General features: G+C 35.6%; 2 protein-coding genes across 2 annotated transcripts; both read left to right on the top strand.

Annotated features, from left to right (window-relative positions):
* The first annotated feature begins 2,531 nt into the window (after positions 1-2,531).
* On the top strand, positions 2,532-3,139 carry LOC108141874 (glutaredoxin-C4). The gene has a single exon (XM_017265475.2). The coding sequence runs from the start codon at positions 2,648-2,650 to the stop codon at positions 2,996-2,998; it is 351 nt and encodes a 116-aa protein (XP_017120964.1). The 5' UTR covers positions 2,532-2,647; the 3' UTR covers positions 2,999-3,139.
* Positions 3,140-11,203: 8,064 nt separating this feature from the next.
* Positions 11,204-14,219, top strand: LOC108141865. The gene is given in 7 exon segments (XM_041709879.1): positions 11,204-11,297; positions 11,300-11,346; positions 11,348-11,391; positions 11,393-11,544; positions 13,790-13,928; positions 13,981-14,061; positions 14,120-14,219. Coding segments are annotated over 7 exon segments (657 nt in total).
* Positions 14,220-16,164: the final 1,945 nt, after the last annotated feature.

The raw sequence follows: 16,164 nt of genomic DNA, 5'->3' as shown, positions 1-16,164 counted from the left end.
GAAATAGATGAAGTGTTATCACCCTATTAGGTCATAAGTCTAAGAGTGTATTGTTTTGTTTTAACCACGACAGTTTATTAAGGATTACAAGGGCTTATCTCAATAAAAATTTTAAAATATCCATAAAGGTATTTTTGTTTTGACCTTTAAAAGTAATGGAGGGTCTTCAAAAATGTACGTGATGAATTTTAAGTTTTCTTTTTAGTATTTATAATGTTGTATGGTATTTTGTATTTTTTATTTAAAAGATTTTTTAAAAGCTCTTCGACCAATTCCCCCAAAAGCTTATAACCATATTCCCACACATTTTATACATCCCACTAATTACGAAAACCCCTTTCTTGAAACTTCTGAAAATAACATCTTTTATGGTCGCCCTAAACGAACCGAGAAATTTCAGCCAAAACAATAAAAAGGCGTCACCACCAACGAGAACTTGCTGCCAACTTGAATGGCCCAATCAAATTAAGTACTAATCCTTGGGAAAAACCGCGAACAATTTAAAATGATTGTTAAGTAAATTTCCCAAAACAATTACGATGGTCTAGTGCACACTCAGAGAAAATCTGCGAGAGAGATTTAGTATAAAAGCGCAGGCGCGAAGAGAGGAGATTTGTTCTAGCATGCGATAAATTTGTAGCATGTCGGCAATAATGGATGATTAAGAACGAAGGACTGGCGCTTTACATATGTGTAAACTGTTAGCAGATGGCCATTGAACAAGACAAGACAACAATAATGAGTTGGCTTTTCTGGACAGGTAAGGGGAACAACTTTTTGAAGAAACTGAAGGAAGGATAATCCACTTAGGAGTGCCTTTAGCTATAGTGTGTGTGGGCGAAGTACTGGCGACAACAATGTTGCGCACACAACAAAAAAATATAAATTTCTTATTCTATTATATTATAGAACTTTAATTTAACTTAAAGTAAATGTAATTGATTACAACAGCAAAAATAAACACTTTCTTTTTGTAGAAATTTAGGTGTATTTAAAAATATAAATATTTCAAACATTATAAAAGTTTATCAATTTTAATTAAAACAATAATAGTTTTAAATTCAAAATAAATATCTTGACAATTGTAAGCTTAAAAAAGTATATTTTGAATTGTAATTTTAAATTCAAAATAATTTGTTAACTTAAATAAATATTTTACAAAATAAAAAAAAATTAGTAATTTTAGATATATAGAACAAATATATAGAAAGTTGTAAAAGTATTAATTATAAATATATCAGAAATCATAAATTATTTTTTTTTTTTATAAAACAATGCTGTTTAGCTATTAATAAATCTTTTTAACAAATTTAATGACAGTTTAAAAATAAATTTTAAATTCGTTTTCTCTGTGTATTCTTGGGACATGGGGAGAAATTGTTTTATTACCCGGGCGAAGCCGTTGAGTGTGTGTTGACTGAAAACAAAGGTGCGCACAATAAATTACATTGTTACACGGAAACTTACGACCAGGACACGGACTCACACTCGCATATCTGTGCATATGTGTATATAGAAGAGGTCCTGGCAGGAAGTCAGCAACAAGCGCGGCGTTAATGAAAAGGATTTCTCCGGCATCCACATGTCTGCCCTTAGTGCAGCCACCTAGCTTCCATCTTTTAACTGAACTGACTTTCCTCTTTGGGTTACTTAATATTTAAACTCCGGCCAGACGGGAGATTTTCTAAGCAGTGGGGTAGAATCCTATAGTCCTGTCTTTTGATGTCCTCGACCCATTAGTTGAGGTCTCAACTTTTGCATAAATAAACGCCTCAGTTCATTAGTGAGTCTCGCCCTCAGCACCTCCCGATTCTCAATTGCAAAAAGGGTTCCCTTTGGGGTTTTTGCGGTTCCCGGAGCCATCGGTTACTGCGGTTAGCTTTTGGGCACAGAATGCGTGAAAGTGTCATAAGCCAGGATAGAAGGGAAGATTTTATGACGGACCAGACCACAGTTACAGCTGGAAAATAGTTGGGCTGTTGTTTTGCGGCATCTGTTTAAAGTTTAATGATTTTTTAATCGATTTTGACGGAGTTCGTGGAGAAAAGCAAATGGAAAATGATAACTAAAATCATCCAAAAAATGCTTAATAATGTATATGTTAATTAAAGAGGTAGTTTTATAAATCCTACTCCCTTTGATTCTTTAATATTCCCCCTTATTTGTACCCAATATGAAAAATATAGATAAGGCTTAAGTTGTATAGTGGATAGTAAAACCAGATAACTTAATATACTGCTTAAGGCAGGGACTGTAATCATTATAAGCGATTAAAAACCAAAACTTAATTACTATTTTTTGTGCTAAAATTTGTTCTTCAAAAATATTGATTATAGTTTGAGTTTTATATTTTGAGCATAAAATTTCGCACAAAGTCGAATAGACAAAATGATTATACATTTTTTAATCAAATTAATAATTATTGTTAACGGTCCCTGAATACTAGATTATATTTTCCGTTAGCCAAAATGGACTCATTTCAGTTTAAAGCAAAGTCCCTGAATCCCAGCAGCTGATGTTTTCTCCATCGAAAACATTTAGTCGAAAGCCGTCCTTCAAAATTCAACAACCCCAATCCTCTTTCCCCCTTTCTATCCGAACTTTTCCGGATCCGGACTGCCCAAACAACCTTCCTCCGACTCGATCTATGGGTACGGTGGTCAGCGCCCTGCAGCGCCCCACCATCTTTGTGAGCATGGACAGTGTGCACGCGCAATTTGTGCGCGAGACGATCAGCAGCAACAAGGTGGTGATCTTCAGCAAGAGCTACTGCCCCTACTGCAGCATGGCCAAGGAGCAGTTCCGGAAGCTGAACGTCAAGGCGACGGTGGTCGAACTGGACCAGCGGGAGGATGGCAACGAGATCCAGGCGGTTCTTGGCGAGATGACGGGATCGAGGACCGTGCCCCGGTGCTTCATCGACGGCAAGTTCGTGGGCGGCGGCACCGATGTGAAGCGGCTCTACGAACAGGGCATCCTGCAAAAGTACTTCCAGTGAGACGCGTGTCGGCTCATGAAAATCCAATCACATTTTGTTGTTCTGGCACAACACAAAGATTTAAGTTGGTTTAAATGAATAAGTAGAGACAAGTTCGTTATTGAAATTAAAAGAACTATACAGGCACTCACAGCCATCGATTTCTGTTAGCTTTTTATTGTTCTGGTCACTTAAGAAGTTTAAAGTATTTAATTTGATATACAAATGATCTTTGTATTCATTGTTTAACATCTACATGGCTATTAACATGATCGCTGGTTCCGAAATAAGCCATGTTTAACCAAAAATTTCAAATACCTCTTTTGCTTTAAGTATGAGTACTTCAAGCTTAGTCCTAGCTTTACAATCTTATAAGCAAAAAAAAATTTAAAATTATTGTTTTAAAACCACTTAATATGAAATCAAAAAAAATTAATATTTAAAAGACCTTAAATGTGCCAGACCAGACCAATTTAATGCATTTTTTCATGTGTTGGCCTGTGCGACGAAATATAAAAGGTAAAAACAAAGGTAATGGAGACAAGAGGCGGATAAACAGAGATGCCTTTTATCTGCTCAATATGACGCTTAAGTTGTTCCTGAAAAGGATCACAACTGTCTGAGGGCGGGGAGAAAACAATTAAGAAGAGAGTCCTCGCAGGCTCAACTCAATGCTCTTTCCTTTCGACTGCAGTCGGCAGTCGTGTTTCATTGTTGTCCTCTATGTTGGGGCCTTTTCCCCACTTTTAACGAATTCCTACCCATTTGAATATGGAAAAATTGAAAGCAACGTCATGAGGTCAAGGCCCGCTGTGTTAAAGTTTTAAGACTCCATCGAACAATTCACAAAGGGCAAGCATGAGATCGTCCATACTTCATCGTATATGCTTTTCGTTACCTAGACAACTAGCTGGTGAATTTCGTACGAACGTAAGCTTAAATTGATTGGAATTTTCTCCAAATTGCTTGTAATTTGTTTGGCAAATTGTTTTCCTTGCATTCTGTTTTGTTTTCAAAAAATTTCTTTAACAACGTCGAGTTCAGTTAACTGTCACATACACGAAAATTTATCGTAATTCACCTGGGCAAAACGAATATAAAATGTCACGAAACACGTGTCGTAAGCGTAATTTGGCTCATCGATTGTTTTTTGAGTTAAATTTTCGCGTAGGCAGTAAAAGGATTGATTATAGAAAGTGTTGAATAATGTGATCCCCCCCTTGGATTGGTAAACAAGTTATTTGCAATTGTTATTGAATACTATTATATGTTATTTCTGCGAAATTTATTTTTTGATAAATTATTATTCCTTATTTTTCATATTGAGTGATTATTTTAGATATACTGATAATAATTATTTTAAAATAGTTCCATATTGATGTTTAATTTAAATTTTTAGAGTTAAGTGGTATTATAGTCCCCGCCCTAGAAAACTTTTATAATTTTTGATGTGTCTGACTTATCAAGCATTAAAACTTGTTATGGCTAGCAACACGAAGAATTTACAACTGCAATGGAATGGCAATTTTTTATGATCCCCACCGCTGGCCATAACTTTATTTTTTCGCTATATCTATCTGGATAGGGAACATAAGCTGAAGGGAGTAAAAAAAAGTGTTGCAGTGGCATATAACTTTGTTTTAATTTGTTGGAGGATGAATGCGATTGCCACCGACGGACTGTCAGAGTGGTAGTATTGAGCTGGCAATCGCTGACTAACTCAATAAAAAATGCATTTGGCATTTTGATTGCGAAATTATCTAGTCAGTGGGGCAACATTGTTGCCAGGCCTTAATTTCATTTGCCCAGACATTTTTAATGGTCGAACAATGTATATAGCACTCAATCTTTCAATTATCAGCGTGTTAAGTTGCGTAAAGCGAAAAACTCTCGCACAAAAAGAATTTATTAGAATTTTCTTTGCCCCGACGAGTTGCGGGCTTGAATAGTTTTTGTGACTCCACCCTTTCCACCCCCCGCCCTGATCCCCAAAATGTGGCAGCCAGACTCCTGTTAGACCATCCATATATCATATAGTTTCCACCAACTCTGTCTGCTCCACTGCATGTGCATGAAGGAGCGAGCTGCAGCGGGTCCTTCGCCTTTGATAGACGATTTATTAAGCGTTTTATTATTAGTTTTCTCGTTCGGTGGCTTTTGTGGCATTTTTGATTACAAATTCCAGGGCATCGGAGTCTTGTAATTACCAAAAACGACCGCAAAATGGGCGGTTATTCTATTATTGGAGATTCTTTTTGCGGCTGCTAAAGAGATAGATGGGAGTTTACAATGTTTGCGTTGGCCATTGGCTAACTATATAACGCTTATTACCTAGCAAATATACTTTAGCTTCGTTGAGCTAATATTAAACACCAATATTGCAGCCTTATTTTATATTTAATCTTATTTTTTATGGTTAATACTATAAAATTAAAGAGCTTGAAATTGCTTTATTATTAACATCGTTAAATTTCAAATGTCTTTTACATTTCTACAATCCATCTAATGACATCCCATCAGTCTTGAAATACTAGCCTCTCTGGAGTTTGAGACTACGGGTGAATACGTGTTAACATTTTTCAAAACGACACTTGCACGTAACATGTCATGCCAACATATAATTATATTATTGCTGTATTTCTTTGTTTTTACACATGCTATCCCATACTGTGACTTTGAGCCAGGTCCAAGTCTCAGTTTTGGCCATGGCCATGCAACTGAGATCTTTTCGCGCTGATAAACTTTGAGGGGTCACAGGAATACAGTTACACTGAGAAATATTTTTAGTTTTAACGATCAAGTATAATTATGATAATAGATATATAAATTTAAAAGAATATTTAATTATTCATCATAAAGTTTTCGCATTTACTTCAATCCATTACATTTGTAGGTGACTTGAAATCTCTACAGAATTTTGGAGAACACCTGTATATATTTTTAGAAGTGTACACTGCAACAGAAAAAGTAGTAGCAACAATGGGGAAGCAACGCACGTGTTAACAAGGATGCGATAAAAAATAGTAGAAGTGGAGCGAAGTGAGGAAATAAATGCCGGAATGACAGGAAATATGTGTGCGTGACATTGTTACTTGGGTCTGCCAACCGGAACCAAAAGTGGGTGGCTCCAATTGTCGCTATTTCACTGGCTGCGTTGTCAACGCGAAAGCAACAGGACATGTTTATATATAATTGTATAGAATATATACCACCTACTTGAAGGAATGTCAGACAGCATTGATGTAAAAATTTCACAAAGTTGGATTAAATGCCATGACAGGGAAAAGCTGTTGCATTTATGTAAGCATATATATGTAATACATAAAACAATGTTGATTTCTGCCAATTTAAAGATGACCATTAGAGCGAAATGTTTAAATGTTTTAATTCTTGCAAGTATAAATATTGCCTAATCCAAAAATACTGTTTCATGAAGCAATTTTCTTAACTTGAAAAATGACAAAAATAAAATAATTTAACTCTATTTTTTTTGTTTATAAATAATAATATCGTCAAAGTCTATGTTAAGGAATAATTTGATGTTTAATCTGTTTATAATAAATAAAGAAATTGCCAACTTCCAACCATTAATTTTGTATTAGATAAAGTTGCCACTGAACTTTGTCACTAACTTGCCAGTTTGGAACTCCCCGTGGGATCATCGACCCATCCCCGCCCACCAATCCAATGGTAATTTGATACCTTGTGGTAGCATTTTAGCTAAAGTTTCAACTTTCTGGGGCCATTAATCAATTAATTAAGTATTTTATGAATATTTCACGGGGGAGTGAAGTCCTGGCATCATCACAATCGCTTGGCTTTTGGGAGTTATCTGGGGAAACGGGCATTTTCGAAAGGAGTTTACCGCATGAATATTTTAAGGAAGTATTCCAGACAACCGGGAAAAGAGTTTAGCCGGCATAATCGAGGGCCCGTTGACGAGATAATAAGTTGGGGCCGGCAGAAAGGGATAATGAGTTTGAGTTGATGAACAGCCAACTTTCCGAGGAATAAGCAATAAGAATATGCGAAGGAGGGCTGCGAGAAAAAAAAACTTTCCGACTAATTAATTAAATGCGCTATAAAAATGTTTGCTGTTGTTGGTCTGGCAAAAGTTGAAGCTTGAAAAATGGGAGGCAAGAATTTTCCAGCCGAAAGAAATGGCAGAGAAGAGTGCTTGGCAAATGTTTGAGTTATGCGAAAATGTTTTCTCAAAAAATTATGCAGGTGGGCATCGGTGGGTTGTTTGAGTTTCCCCTGTATTGACATTTTTTTTTTGTTTTATCACGATAAGAAAAAGTTTTTAATGAGTTTGCCAAATGCCGCGCAATGCTTTTGAAATTCGCGAGATGATTAGTTGGCAGTAGAAAGTTTTTTCCACGATTAATTTATCAGAATTTTATTTTCTTTTAAGATTCTAAGGCATTTTAATGATCAGTTTCAGAATTTAATTTTCAGTATGTTTAAATACCACATAGTTTAAGCTTATGCAGCGGTAAATACATATACATTTGTTATGTAATTGAAATTTTATTAAGTTTAAGAAGGAAAAAAAAACTAATAAGTTTTTTAATTTAATTTGTTCCGTTATCCATCTAGAAACCATAACGAAATTTTAAGTAATACAAATGAATATCCATTAGGATTCTTTTTCAGTAATGCGATTTAAGTTCAAGTAGCCGATTTTTTGTGCACATCCTTGAACCGTTTCAGCTGTCTAGAACAGGTCCCATACCTCAGCTTCCTGCTTACAATCGCTCATTTGTCAACATCATTCACAATAGCTGTCAATGGCAAGGAGCTCTGGGGGGATTCCCTGCGATATTCAATGCACTCCGCTACCAATTGCATATATACATAAAGCCACCCCCGAGGCGCACACAAGCTCATATTTACCTGCCCCACACATTAATGGTCGATTTCATTCCTATTTGATTGTAAAGGACTGTGTATGTCTGGGCCAGAGAAGAGTGGACCGGACCTCTAGCAAATTACCGCAGCCTCCTGTGGAGCACACTAAATGCGCGTTCTTTGGGCCCAATCGGTTTACAGGGGCACCGGATCCCCCCTCTCCCCCCTCCCCCCTCGCAACACCCCTCGCAGGACCTCATGCGGGTTTTGTCAAATTAGCGCATCGTTTGTTGTGTGTTTCTTTGGGGTCCTCGGCAGAACGTACACATGCCAGTAGTAAGCACCCGAGAAAAACTTGTTAATTTTAAGTCGAATGCCTGGCTGGTCATTTCCTGGACATTCGCCACTTGGCTTGAAGTGGTTCGCAGTGGGGTTCACAAATTCATTTTGAAGACGGGTATGCAAATAAAAAAACATCACTTAAAAAAACGTATATATATGTCTGCAAGTATGAACACAGTTGGATTTGTACTTATAATTTTACGAGCATAATTTTTGAAACAGTCGGAACAACGAGAACGATGTAAAAATTATAATAAACCTTGTGCTAACATAAATAAATATAAGAGTATATACATTATTAGGGAATGATAAGTTTTGATATGATTTACTATTCCTTTAAATAAATTTTTAAATTCTGAGTATAAAATATTCTTGCATTTTATAATTATGAATTATTATTTAATATATATTTATTTTGTAAACATAATTTTTAATTAATTTTAAAATTTCTGACACATTTGTATTTGTATTTGTATTTATTATAAAATTTCATACTAACGCTACAAGTTTGGAACTTATAAGTTAATGCGCTAGTCACTACGATGTGTGCTTATGTGCTTAACTCTCTGCTATTAAATGTATTAAAAGTAAAACCAAGGCTAACTAAAATGTCAAAAGTTCTGTACTTTATGTTTTTGAACAAGGGAAACGTTTGAACTATTTTTTAGGCACCATTCACAACAATAGACATAAAACTTTAATAAACAGGCCCTGTTGGAATTGTAAAAATGCCTCCAATGCACAGTTTCCAATCCGATTTCCACCAAACCAATCCACATCTAACACTGAGCCAACATCGTTGGCATCCAGTGGGTATCGTTATTTGATGGCCTCGAACATCGAGCCGTTACAATTCATCAAACAAGCGAATGGATATTACTTCATCGAGTGCTATATTAAATACTTGAACCGAGCGAACAACGAAATTGTCAACGAACAGCAATCGAAGCGACCTCAAAAGGGGGTATGGTCATGGCCATGGGTGGTGGGCGGTGGGCGGTAGGTAAAAGTGACTGTTGTGAGCTTGAAACAAAAGTAAATTGCAATAAAAGTTTTGTAATTGACAAACGGACAACAAACAAAACTCCACTTCAGTTGTCGGTTGTCGTTGTGTGCTGGACAGTAGCTGGGCCCACGGATGGGATGTGGTTAGATGGGTGGGAAATGGTGGGTCCAGTGCGATCGGGGATGTAAACGGGGCCGGCAGTGGGTGGTAGTGGGTTAACTGAAGTCCTCGCTGTCGGGGGCTAAACAACTGGCGTTGGCATCAACAAAAACCGATTTTCCAAAAAGCAGGAAGCGGCAACAGCAGCGACAAAGTTGGGAAAATCAGAGGCCCAGTTTGGTTAACGTTATCTTTACACATGAACAAAATATCACCAAAAGGGCGAGAATAATAAAATAAAAGCATAATATTACAATATAATTTTTATACTGTAAAATTACATTTTTTACAAAAACCCATTTTTAAAACGTGTCTATACTAATGATTTTAGTTTGATACTTCTTATTTTCAAATGAGACAAAGCACTAGACAGTAGATATGGGAATTGATTTAAAAAGCATTCATCGTTTGTTAAAAAAAAAATAAAAAAGAATTTCCGAACGATTCACTAAAAAAAAATTATATATATAGAATACATATAAAGTAGAGTAAAGGAAGTTGGAGTTGTGTATTTCACGGGGAGTACAAAAATTTTACAAAGTCTAAATAAACTGACTAATATTTTGGACCCATTTTCTATTTAGCATGGCTTATAAACCCACAATAAGTCCATGACTTTCTCTCTGTTTAGCCACCACCCTCTTGACATGCCTGTCTCATCATTTCGTACATTTGCGCCCGCATATTGACTTTGAGCGAGGCGCACAAGCGATTCACAGATTTAAGAAATAAAAGTTTAGTGCTCCGGCGAGCAAATCTGCAGCCGCCAATGCCAAAACAGCCAAGCCACCCAGACTAAAACACACACACAAAACATCGAGGGCGCTCTCTGTCAAAGCAAACAAAAGACGCGACTGTGGTCGCTGCTACCCCTACCGCCTGCTGCAGAACCCACTGAATCACCCACTGAATCACCCACTGAACCACCCACAAAAACCCCCCACTGAACTACCCTCTGAACCACCCACTTTGCCGTTGGCTGTCGAACACAAAATGTCATCGAAGGTTTTGGGGACTGTGACTTGTTGGATCTGGATCTGAATCGGAATCGAAATCGGAATAGGGATCGGGTTGGATTTGGGTGCAGGAAATTGCCGGGCTGCAGGGATCATTGGGCACGAGTAAATAGAATCACATGACAGAGAAACAGCATAGAAAAATAAATATTTTAATACCAAAACTAAGCAAGTTTAATGAGATCCCCAAAAAGATAAATAATTTAAATTAATATTCTGAAAAGTGCGTTGTGGCTTGATAAAATATATTTGGAGCTATACAGAAAACCATGGGCCGATTGGTCTATTTTCTTGCAAGAGTCACGACTTCACCTTTATTCTTAAGGCACTAAAAGTGGTAAAGGAAAATCAAAATATATTTACATTAAAATGGCTTAGATGCCATGATAACAAGCTTTCATAAATTTTTGCATTTAAACTTTAATCTAAATTAATTTAAATTAAATATTTATATAAATTAATTTGTTATACTGTAAAAACAATAACCAGAATTTTAGGAAAGAATAAAGAATTTCCAGCTAATGTTTCAATGAGATAACCTATTTATTCATTTAACATCAACTTCATTCTTCTGCGCTGAAAAAAGGAAAACTATTATGAAAATGCAATTTAAAACAATTTGTCAAAGACACTGGAAATCCGAAGACCGGGTAGGGAAGTCCCGGAGAAAAAAAGAGAGAGGAAACCGAAAATGTGAAAATGAAAATAATAATGAAAGAATGAATTATGAACTTATACGAGCCAGACCCGAAGGACCTTGCCAACTGAAACTCGCACTACCACCCACACCCGCCCCCATTTTGTGGGACGTGAGTGGAAAGCGAAAATGGTTTGGCACAAAAATGATTGTGTATGTTAAGTTTGGCACGCGCCACGCCTACAATAAACCGCAAAAGTCAAAGGAGAAGCCGGGTGAGGGGTATAAAGATGGAGAGAGATAGAGTGCCCACAAAGTATGCAACATATTTCACAGTTCGAGGCAGATGGCGATGGAAAAAGGACAAAACAGACCCCAGGGAAAGTGCCACTGTCGTCACACGCCCACACTCAAAAGCGTGACTGTTACTTGCAGAATCCCAGAACACCCAACGCCCCCTTAACGCCCCCTGGCACACCCTTTAACCCCTCCATTCCCGCCCTTAAATCGCCCCTGCCATTCGCTGAAGAATTTTTGAATTACGAGCGCTCTGGGCGTAAGTTATACTTAACTATATGCCGCAAAAGTTGCTACGCTCTGTGTCATGTTTATTGCGATTTCATGTGCCATTACATCCAGCAGAGCGAAAGAGACGGTACTAAGACCAGGAAAAGAGACAGCGGTAGCCACCAAAACTGCCTGCTAATCTGTTGATAAATAAACATAGTGCACAACTTGATGGCTTCATATCAACAGAAGTTACACACAAAAAAATCGGATCAATTTATATTCGACCCACACTCATCTAAATAAAATTTTTCTGAAATCTAAAAGTATGCATAATTGTGAAATGTTAATTATGATATTGAGTTACTTGTTTTGAGGCAATATTTTGTTTTATAACAATTGTTCCTTATTTTTAACTGTAAGTCACAACACGTACACTTTCACTCAATTTTTAATTATCATTAAATTTGTTTGATTTTTGGACACAGTGTTTAAAAATTAATATAGACTCATCAAATTATTTGAGACTTGGCTCAGAGAGTGTAAAAACCCGCTTCATATTTTGATTTTATATACAATTCAGTTGGCATCAGAACTTATCATGAATATTAAAATGTCAAATAACTAATCATAATGAGGGCGGTGTGTAGGCATGCATAAAAAATGTAATTTAAAAAATAAATCTCTACCATGGATGCAAAATATTGTTTTCTGTGTAATGCAGCTGCCGTTGACAAATGTAAAAGCATTTTTACCTGTGCCACGGCCACATTTTTTCACACCCCTCTGAATTTTTACATGCACCTCACGTCGCTTTCGCACGCAAATGTGACCAGAGTCATGAGAGCTGCCATTGTTGTTTTTGTCATTCATCACGGAGAGCGAGAAGGGGCGACATGTAAATAAATAATTGTCACTTTGACACGTTTGATGCGTGCCAATTTCCCTATTTTTCCCCTCGTTCATCACTTTTAATTTATTCGCCTATTTCCAAGCTTTTATTCGATGTTCCATTTATTCATTGCAAATATCTAGCTTCCTGATGCACACTAAACATCAACATGTTTGCCATTTCAGATTCAGTTGCTTTTAGCAGAGTGTTTTGATTTCTATTCTTTCCAAAAGATGATTGATATTGTTATTTTTAGTTCGGATTCTCCAAACTAAATGTTTTTATTTATACTCGAAATTTATATTCATTAAAATTTATTTATTACTTAATAAATAAATAAAATTCTTGACTCTATTAAATTTGTATATTTAAGTAAAAATATTTGTTATAGAACAATTATTTTAAACAAATTTTATATTTATTGATTTCTTTTTAGAACTGTATCTATGTTTCTTGCTCTCTTAAAAGTAAAGTAGAACAGATTTACCAAATCTAATTGGGTTTCCTCGCGTTTTTAAAACGACATATTAGCAATGCAACAAAAATAATAAATGTAGCATATTCAATCAGTTTCTAAGCAGACTTGCATCAAAAAAGGATGTCGATTAGATGGATCGTAGCTGTAAGCCTCATTTGGCAACATGTGGATGCTCGTTATATGCCGAAATTTCTTTGCGTGCCCCCATACGTTGCCATCAATGGTAGTTGCCTTATTATTAATATAAGTGAACTCCCAACTGAAGTAATTATCAAAACACTTGTTTTAAAACAAAGGGTATAATATGTGTACTTACCCTATTTCAGGTTGCTTCTAAGGGGTCGAACGGGGCCAAGTCCAATCCTAATGTATCAGTTCCTGAGATAGGCTTAGGAAAAGATACTATTCCGGAAAACTCTTTATTAGGAAATCCGTCTATACCAAAAAAAGTTGGAAGTGAAACTCCTGGAAATGAATCAAGTACAACCAACATTTTAACACAGGTAATTTTTTTTTTTGCTTGTTCTTTGAACTTTTATACTTTTATTTTTCAATAGCCTGCTGGTTCCGTTAATCCCACAATTTCCAAACCGAAAGTACCCAACAAAATTCCAAGTAATCCAGAAACTTTAACACCAGTAAGAAAATTTAGTTTTAAAATTTCTTTCAAGTTTATATCTATTAATATTTAAATAGAGCGGTTCTGGACATACAACCATAAGACCTAAAATTCCGGGAGCATGCAAAGTTGGAAGCGAAACTCTTGGAAATGGAGCAGCGGTAAGAAAATTCCGTTATCGCATAATATCAGTATTTAAGTTCTTTAATTCGGTATTAGACTGCTGGTGCAGTTATACCCATAATTACCAAACCTGAATCATCTAATCAAATTCCAGTTAATCCAGAAACTTTATTACCTGTAAGAATATTATGTTTTAAACATCGCTTTCTATTTAATGTCCAATAATATTAATAGCCTGTTTCTGGAAATGCAACCAAAAATATTACAATTCCTGAAGCAGGATCAGGCAACACTCCTGAAAATTTTCCAAGCACAAACAAGGTAAGGAAATTCAATTTAAATTATGCTTATTCTTACCTAAAATCTCCAATAGCCTGCTGGTGGAATTAATCCCAACATTACTAATTCTGGAGCATCCAAGCAAATTAATTCGAAGCCAGAAACTTCAATACACGTAAGAAACATAGGTTTAAACGATAACTTTCTAGTTTATGTTCTAAAATATTTTTTAGCCGGTTTCTGGAAATGCACCCAAGAGCCCAGCAATTCCAGGAGCAGGATCTGTTGGAACCAAAACTCCTGGGAATGCACCAAGTTCAAACAACATTTTAACACAGGTGAGGAAAGTAGTTTTTTTGATTGTTCTTAGATCTTGTGTTCTCTAATTCAATAGCCTGATGGTTCAGTATATCCCACCATTACCAAACCTGAAGCATCCAACCAAATTTCAAGCAAATTTTAACTACATAGAAAAATGAAAATTAGTCCAACAAGTTGTTCGCCAGTAAATCAAAAAAAATGTTTTGATATTCTTTTTATACCCTTGCAGAGGGTATTATAATTTCAGTCAGAAGTTTGCAACGCAGTGAAGGAGACATCTCCGACCCTATAAAGTATATATATTCTTGATCAGCATCACTAGGCGAGTCGATCTAGCCATGTCCGTCTGTCCGTCTGTCCGTCCGTTTATATGCAAACTAGTCTCTCAGTTTTAAAGCTATCTGCATGAAACTTTCCCAAAAGTTGTCTTTCTATTGCAGGTAGTATATAAGTCGGAACGAGCCGGATCGGACGACTATAGCATATAGCTCCCATAGGAACAATCGGAAAAATAAATGAAAAAAATTATAACTTTGCTGTTTTTTAATTTTTTGTTTAGTTCTTCGACATTTAGTAATGGTTAAATATTTCCGATTTACGATTTAAATTTCATCAAAATCGGACGACTATAGCATATAGCTCCCATAGGAACAATCGGAAAAATAAATGAAAAAAATTATAACTTTTCTGTTTTTTAATTTTTTGTTTAGTTCTTCGACATTTAGTAATGGTTAAATATTTTCGATTTACGGTTTAAATTTCATCAAAGTCGGACGACTATATCATATAGCTCCCATAGGAACAATCGGAGAAATAATGGAAAAAAAATTATAACTTTTCTGTTTTTAAATTTTTTGTTTAGTTCTTCGACATTTAGTAACGGTTAAATATTTCCAATTTACGGTTTAAGTTTCATCAAAGTCGGACGACTATATCATATAGCTCCCATAGGAACAATAAAAATATATAAAATAACTATCAAATAATTGAACTGAAAATCATCATAGCTTCAATGTTTTTAAACATATACGCAAGTAAATTATAATTTTAATGTTTTCAAAAATGTTTAATTCTTGCAATAGCTGCAAGGGTATATGAACTTCGGCTTGCCGAAGTTTACTTTCTTTCTTGTTTAATTGAACATTTTAAAATAGTTTGTATTTGTCCTATAAAACTTAAGATAGAAAAAAAGATAGGTGGTTTCTTACCTTTTATTTTCCATACCGTTACCCCAAAAGTCTTATTCCCACAAACCGTATCCTTAAAGCCAATTTTATCGATTCTTAGTTTAATATCATTCCTTTTTAAATTTTCAGCAGGACTTACTTTCAACAACAAACGCTCCTGTGGTATGTATTATTAACAAAGTTGATGAGCAATCCTGTGTCTCAGGTAAACTGTCAGAAACAAAAATTAATGGTATTTCACCATCCGGAGATTCAATTGGTCAGCCAAATCCAACCCGAATTCCTTTACTCAAGGTAAGTATAAATCAATTTATTAAGAACTGCATTATCAAAATATTCATTTTTCTTTAATAGGATTTAATTTTAACAACAGTTCCAACAAACAAAAATGAAACCAAACACATTACAATTCCTGAAGCAGGATCAGTCAAAACTCCTGAAAATTCACTAAGTACAAACAATGTAAGGAAATTCTAATTTAGACTACTCTCAAATTTTATGCATATACTTTAAATCTCGTATAGTCTACTGGTGGAGTTAATCCCAACATTACTTATTCCGAAGTACCCAACAAAATTAATATTAATCCAGAAACTTCAATACCAGTAAGAAACATAGGTTTAAAGGATAACTTTCTAGTATATGTTCTAAAATGTTTTTTAGCCGGTTTCTGGAAATGCACCCAAGAGCCCAGCAATTCCAGGAGCAGGATCTGTTGGAACCAAAACTCCTGGGAATGCACCAAGTTCAAACAACATTTTAACACAGGT

This window comes from Drosophila elegans, unplaced genomic scaffold (genome assembly GCF_018152505.1).
Source record: "Drosophila elegans isolate 14027-0461.03 unplaced genomic scaffold, ASM1815250v1 contig_520, whole genome shotgun sequence".
Taxonomy (NCBI): Eukaryota; Metazoa; Arthropoda; class Insecta; order Diptera; family Drosophilidae; genus Drosophila; species Drosophila elegans.
This window is presented reverse-complemented; position numbering and strand designations above follow the sequence as displayed.

Excerpts from the sequence above, each read along its gene's own strand:
- LOC108141874 (XM_017265475.2), top strand. The coding sequence starts at position 2,648 with ATGGGTACGGTGGTCAGCGCCCTGCAGCGCCCCACCATCTTTGTGAGC.